The following is a 7,433-nucleotide window of genomic DNA, read 5'->3' as shown; positions in this document are numbered from 1 at the left end:
TTTTTTTTTTTTTTTTTGGTTTTTCGAGACAGGGTTTCTCTGTGGCTTTGGAGCCTGTCCTGGAACTAGCTCTGTAGACCAGGCTGGTCTCGAATCACTATTCTTTTTGTGTCCATATCTTTTATTTATTTACGTATTTAGGTTGAGTCCAGGGCCTTTCACATGCTAATCATACTGCTCCTTGTTGTCCTCATCTTCTCTGTTGTCCATAATAAACAAATTATTTCAAGTTTTAGTATGTCCATACAGGCAGTACACAGGGCAGTGAGTTTTGGCAACAGTCTTGTTGTGTTGCCTACATCAAAACTCAGAACCTCTCATCCTCCCAGAGTTCCTCCAGCGGCTTGGTGCTCAGTGTTTTGTTTCTGCTCACTTGCTTCCCTTGAAGATCAGTGCGAACGCCAGCACTGCTTGGAAAGATTTACTTATTTTATTCCTAACTAATTGTGGCTTGATCTATACCAATATTTATGCTGTTTTTGTAAACCAACCTAGGAAAAACAATCTGATTTGGATGTTTTTCCCCCTTAGGAGACTCTTCAAATTGATGAGGATGACCGGCCAGAGTTGGTGTGGTGGAAGTGTAAGAAGTGGGCTCTGCATATCGTTGCTCGGCTCTTTGAGCGGTACCAGTCCACTTATTATATTGACGCTGTTACAGCTGGTGTCTTGGTATTGGGTATACTAGAACTGAGTGGCTCCCTGATGTTCTACAGAATATGATTTCCTTTTCCTTAAAGACGCAGAGAGTAGCTGGGCATTGTGATGTATACTTTTATTCTAAGTCTTAGGGAGCTGGAGGGAGGAGGATCACAAATTCAAAGTCGTTCTCAGCTACGAAGTGAGTTGCAGGCCAGCCTGACCTATAGGAGACCCTGCCTCATACAACCAAAAACACAGAGGGCAAAGCGTAACCAACTGTTCAAACTGTTGTTGTGCCCACTGTCTTAGAAGTCGTTACAGAGTGTGTAGCCTTCCCAGGCTCTTTTCTCCTCTGTGTAAAACATGGAAAACATTTTTTTTCCCCATTGGAAATATCCAGAAATTATCTAAGAAGGTGCACGTGGATACTTGGCTCCATAAGAAAGTCAAATTTAATTTTAAAAGCTTTTATTGAAAAGCATGTCAAGTATAACTTTTTTTTTTAATCCCTTCTAGGAGTTAATTGGTTTAGAAGTTAAAGTTTCTGTACAAAGTGTTAACTGTGCTGTAGAGTCCAGGAGTTCCTCCTGATATGTATTGTGTCTAGTGGAAAAAGAGAATGTGCTAGTTTTCTGGCCCAGTAGAATATATCTTTTAATATCTGTGTTTAAACTAGCAAGGATGCTTTGTTTTTAAACTTCACAGTATTTAGATGTGTCTTTTTCAAATTTTAAGGTATGGAAGCCCGGGAAATGTCACAAAAGAATACTTCGAATTTTCTGAATTTTTTTTGAAAACATATGCAGTCGGAATTCAGCAGGTAATAAACTTATGGTTATTTCCGAGTGCTATTTCCATCTGTTTTAAAGTAGCTTGCTTATGGTGATTCATTGCACACTCAAGGAGGATGAAATGGCAGCTGTGGAGGCTGATACAGGCAGCTAGCTTGAGAACCCTGTCCTCCATCGGCTTCCACCCCAGCTGCCTCCATGACTCTTGCACCTAGAAGGAAGCCTCAGATGCTGATGTAGCCTCTCTGTCTTCTTAGAAATTTCGTATTTCTTTGAGCTTTCCCTTGTTTATTTGAAGATTTATATACTATGAATAAATCTATTTCAGGAGTAGCCAAGCTTAGACATTAATGAAGACTTTCAGTTAAGAACATACATGTGGTTTTTTTTTTTTTTTTGTTTGTTTTTGTTTTTCGAGACAGGGTTTCTCTGTGGCTTTGGAGCCTGTCCTGGAACTAGCTCTTGTAGACCAGGCTGGTCTTGAACTCAGAGATCCGCCTGCCTCTGCCTCCCGAGTGCTGGGATTAAAGGCGTGCGCCACCACCGCCCGGCCATACATGTGTTCCTAGAAGTTGGAGTATCCATTCCACATGAGGAAAATGTGGAACTCATGAGACTGTTGATGTTAATACTTGAAAACTAAAAATTGACGGTGGACTCTGATTGGTTCACTAAATATTGCCAAACGAATCATGATATGTTTGCCATTTTTTTTTTCTTTTTAATTTTTTTCTTCTCTCATACATTCCATCCTGACCACAGCTTCCCCTTCCCTTCCTCCTCCCAGTTGCTCCCTCAACTTTTTTCTTCCCTAAATCCACTCCCCCAGCCTGTGTAAAAGAGCAAGTTTTCTAGGGACATCCACTGACTATGGCACAACAAAATACAACAATGTGATAAAATATCCGTGACATAAAACGCACCATTTTAAAGCATTTTTAAGTCTGTAGCCCAGTAGACTATATCCATATTGCAGTGAAGTTAATCTCTTTTTGTATCTTGAAAGAAAAAAAAAGTTAATCTCCATTAACCTATGAGTTGTTAACAGTCCTTCTACCTCTAACCCTTGTTTGCCATTTTTTTAAGTGAGTTGGTAATTAGTTCTGCCAGGGCCTTTTTGGGAAAGCCAGGACTGTTTAATCACACACAGTCCAAGACTTCGATGATACAGAAAGTGTCTGTAGATTTTTCATAATATCTCGGTAATGTGAAATTAAGAATTTCAGGTGGAAGGGTTTCTGAAAGGTGCTTTGATAGGGTGCCCATGAGGTACTCTATAGAGGAAATTAGTAAATAAAAAAAGTGAAATTTTCTGTCTAGATATTCAAAGCAGATACCAGCCTGATCCGGAAATGAATCAGTTGTGTCTTTGGTTCTGTTGTGCTGCTGTTAAACTTCAAGAAGTGTCTTAATGTTGATGTCTCTTGAAGTGTGTTTATAATTTTCTTGTTATTTAAGCATGCATGTATACATACTTGCATATACTTGTATTAAAAAAAATAAATTACATGTCCATGTGTCTTTGCCAGAAATGTTACCTAAGACATATCCTCTTGATATTTAAAATTAGTTTCCTTGCCAAAACTGTCATTGTCTGCTGTCTTGAATCTCCACTATTGCTGCTGTGAGGACCAGCCCACAGCAGCTCAGGGATTGAGGGGGATCCAGCGGGGTTGGAGAACTAATCAGTCTCCTTGACTTTTCTGTCTGAGGGGGTAGAACTTAATTTTCTGGGACCAGCAAAAAAGGGAAACACACAGACACACAGACAGACATACACACGCACAGACATACACACATACACAGACACACATGCACAAACACAGACACACACATGCACAGACACACACACATACACACAGATATACACACATACACAGACACACACACAAACACACAGATACACAGACGCAGACACTCACACACATACACGCGTGCGCGCACACACACACCTACACACACAGACATACACCTACACACACAGACATACGCAGACACATACACGCACATACACATACAGACATACACACATATACAGTCACACAGACACACACACACACACACACAGACACAGACACACACAGACACACACACAGACACACACAGACACACACACAGACACACACACAGACACACACATGCACAGACACACACACACACAGATATACACACATACACAGACACACACACAAACAGATACACAGACGCAGACACACTCACACACATACACGCGTGCGCGCACACACACACATACACACACAGACATACATCTACACACACAGACATATGCAGACACATACACACACATACACATACAGACATACACACATATACAGTCACACAGACACACACAGACACACACACAGACACAGACACACACAGACACACACAGACACACAGACACACACACACAGACACACACAGACACACACAGACACAGACACACACACAGACACACACACACAGACACACAGACACACACACACAGACACACACACACACACCCCTCCAGCGTGTCAGGCTCTCACCTAGACTGCTGATGAAGAGAAAGCCGTCGGCAGGTCAGAGACACTGAAGCATTGCGGAGCAGGTGAATGACTGGACGGACAGCAGGCACACGGGGACTATTCTGAGAGCCAGAGCTTAGCTCTTCATCTTACTGTTCTTACCGTTGTTTGTTCTGTTCTCCTCCTTTTCTGCTCTGTTTTTCTACCCTGATGCTTCCCTTCTCTCTGTTCTCTGTTCTCCTACACCTTTCCTGGTGTTTTTCTTCTCTCTGTTCTCTAGCTCTCCTACACCTTTCCTGGTGTTTTTCTTCTCTCTGTTCTCTCTCTAGTTCTCCTACACCTTTCCTGGTGTTTCCTTCTCTCTGTTCTCTAGCTCTCCTACATCTTTCCTGGTGTTTTCCTTTTCTCATGTCTTTATTTTTTTCCCTTAAAGCTCATATATCCCAGTAAAATCTTTCAAGGAATATAAAAATTACTGTGTTTATATACTGTTTTTCAAATGAATGATTACAATGAATACGAGTAAAAGACAACATATTTTTCACATCCCTTACAACTCGGAACAAGTTGTTCCAAGAACTCACCTACATTCATGTCCATGTTATAGATTAACAGAGTGTAAGCAAGCAAGGTATTTTTCTCAGTCAGTTTTTTTGCTTGCAGGCTGCATTTTGTGGTTGCAAAGAAAAGATCAATTTTGTTATTTGTCTTAAAAGGTAATCTTGTAAAAAAATTTTAGAGGAATCACAAATGTAGACTTTTATATGTGGGAAGCAGTCAGCTCTACTTTAAATCCTCAGGGTGCATGCCACTCATCAACAGTGTTTATATCAGGAGGGCAGAAATGGGTGTAAGGAATTAATGTTACCCTTGATTACCAACCCAGCCTAGCAAGAAAGGTGCGTCATCTAAAAACAGTCAGGCTGCCGCTGTTCTTGTTCCTTGACCTCAGTGAGTTCCTTGCTCAGCCATTAAAAGTATGCCTTTAAATCGTTTTCCAAGATTTTTTTTTAGCCTGAAAACCATTAACAAATACATGTTAATCTAATGTTAAATTATTTTTTTTAAAGCTTCGTTTTATCTATGATGCACACAAAATCCTGTGAATTAAGATTATAAGAACGTGAGAGCAAGCTGGGCTTCTGGGACTCAGCTGTTTTTCTTAATCATTAATCTTAACCTCAGTCTATATGGCTCCTCAAGAAAAACTGGCTGGGTGACATACATTTACTTGTTCTAGTTTTCTGTCCTCTATGGCCTCTGCTTTATCAGGGGCAGGGCAAGGGCAACACCATATCTTGCTTTTATCTATATTAACTTTCCCACTAAGCTAACCTTTGTCATAATCCCTAACTATATTTATTAAAGACCCTCAATCATCCAAGTCTTCTTTAAACTATTATTGTATAAAATCATTGCTTCAGTTAAGCGGTTCAGCTTAAGAGGAAATAATCTTCATAATAATTCACAGGTAAAACTGTAGAAGGGGATTGTCCATGAGATAAACCCACTGTGTTAAAGACAGTGGGGATCTCTCTACATCCATTCACACCACGGCAGATACCAGAGAAAAATGTCAGTGGCAAACATGCAGAGACACAGCAGGAGCAAGAGACATTCTGGGGCTGAGGCGCTTGGGGCCTTGCATGCTGGTGGACTGATTCCTGGTGTGGTTGTCACTGCTGCTCCTCTGACATGGCCACCACACTTGTGTGCACCCAGCTGTATCAGGACACCCTCTCAGCTGCCATTGCAGGAGCTTCTAGGTGGCCGTTGCACTCAGGCCAATTTTGTTAACCTAGATTTTTAGGTGCTAGGGCAAAATTCATATTCTGGTTTATAAGTTTTGTACTTGTTTTGAAAGATTTAGCAACTCTCTTATAAGCTTGACACAATGACGTGGTGGGGACCAGGATATAGGATGGGCAGGAGCCTTGTGCTGTCTCTGTAGGCCCTTGAGTCAGTCATAGATGCTTTTTTCAAGGTTCTTTCTTATAAACACGATTGTAGCCGGCCCATAAGAAAAGTTAACTTTGTGTTATGTTACAGAGATTGTCTGTGGCCTAAGATTATAAAATACAAATATCCTACATTTTCTTCTAGAAACTCGGTGCTTAGGGTTTTTAACTGCTAAAGTATTTACCTATCTGGAGTTTATTTTGGTATGAAGGTTAGTTAAGAATCTAATTATTTCAAAGGATAATTGGTGATAAGAGAACTATTTTTAGAATAGTGTTTATCCTCTGATTATGGTCTGAGCTTACATGTGCTGCTATTATATAAAAATTTTGAAATGTTTATTTACTCAGTCAGATCTGTAATTTTACTGAAACTAGGAAAAAGTAGCTGTCTTAGTCAAAGTTCTGTTGTGAATAGACACCATGACCATGGCAACTCTTACAAAGGAGAGCATTTACTTGGGTTGGCTTACAGTTCAGAGCTTTATTCCATTGTCCAGGTGGCGCTCAAGCAGGCACGGTACTGCAGAGGGAGCTGAGACTTCTACATCGGGATTGGCAGGCAGCAGGAAGAGAGAATGACACTGGGTCTGTCTTGAGCATCTGAAACCTCAAAGCCCACCACCAGTGACAGATTTCCTCCAACAAGGCCACACCCCTAAGAGTGCCACACCGAGGAGCCTATAGGGGCCATGCTCATTCCCACCACCACGCTAGCCTTGGACTAGAACAGAGACTTGTTCTGAACAGCATATGGGTTAGAAGAACAAATGCCTAAAATTCAGTGAGGCATCTCTTAGCTCAGTGTAACATACAGCCCTATCTAAAAAGTAAAATGCCTGCGTGAGCTTTCTCACAGTATCTCCCCGTCTGTTTGCACAGTATTCCATGTCACACTTCAAATACTCATTTGCTCTTTAACACAGTAATTGCTCTAGCTCCATCCCTTCCAATCCCCACCTATTTTCCTACAGGTACTACTAAAAATTTTAGACCAATACAGACAGAAAGAATATGTAGCCCCCCGTGTTCTTCAGCAAGCATTCAACTATCTCAACCAAGGGGTTGTCCATGCTGTGACCTGGAAGCAGATGAAGCCGCATATACAGGTTGGTATTGGTGGTGGCTCTCTAAACCACGGCCAGTTAAGTTGGGTTTTTCTGGTGGAAGCAGGTGTTGTTTACTCCTATGGTTTCTGTTTAATCTCTGTTTCCACTAACAACAATTTCTAACAAGTGCAGTCTTACATTACAAAGGCCTTCCAAAGTTTAAGCATTTCAGAAGAGAGAGATCTTCAGGTTTGTGAACTGGGAGGGTTGGCGTCAGGTGTCATTCATTTAGCTTTGGTTTCTGTTCTGTTAAGGGAGTTTGTAATGTCTTTTTGACCTTTGTGTGAAAACATTTTGAAAGCTGCCAGCAGGGCTTTACAAAGGGAGTGTTATTTTGCATAAGATGAAGCCTGATAAATGACTTTTCTTTTGTGGATAAGCACCAGAAGGTTGGCAGCTGGACTCCCTCCCTCCCTCCCTCCCTCC

General features: G+C 41.2%; 1 protein-coding gene across 3 annotated transcripts in view; it reads left to right on the top strand.

Moving 5' to 3' along the window:
* Ipo8 (importin 8) overlaps positions 1-7,433 on the top strand; it is a 64,227-nt gene that overhangs the window by 22,472 nt on the left and 34,322 nt on the right. For all 3 annotated transcript variants that reach the window (XM_005364624.2, XM_005364623.3, XM_026787907.1), the window contains exons 7-9: positions 532-626; positions 1,378-1,462; positions 6,873-7,007. In XM_005364624.2, coding sequence (XP_005364681.1) covers positions 532-626; positions 1,378-1,462; positions 6,873-7,007 — 315 coding nt within the window. The remainder of the gene's footprint in view (positions 1-531; positions 627-1,377; positions 1,463-6,872; positions 7,008-7,433) is intronic.

This window comes from Microtus ochrogaster, assembly GCF_000317375.1.
Source record: "Microtus ochrogaster isolate Prairie Vole_2 chromosome 14 unlocalized genomic scaffold, MicOch1.0 chr14_random_2, whole genome shotgun sequence".
NCBI classification, from domain to species: Eukaryota; Metazoa; Chordata; class Mammalia; order Rodentia; family Cricetidae; genus Microtus; species Microtus ochrogaster.
This window is presented reverse-complemented; position numbering and strand designations above follow the sequence as displayed.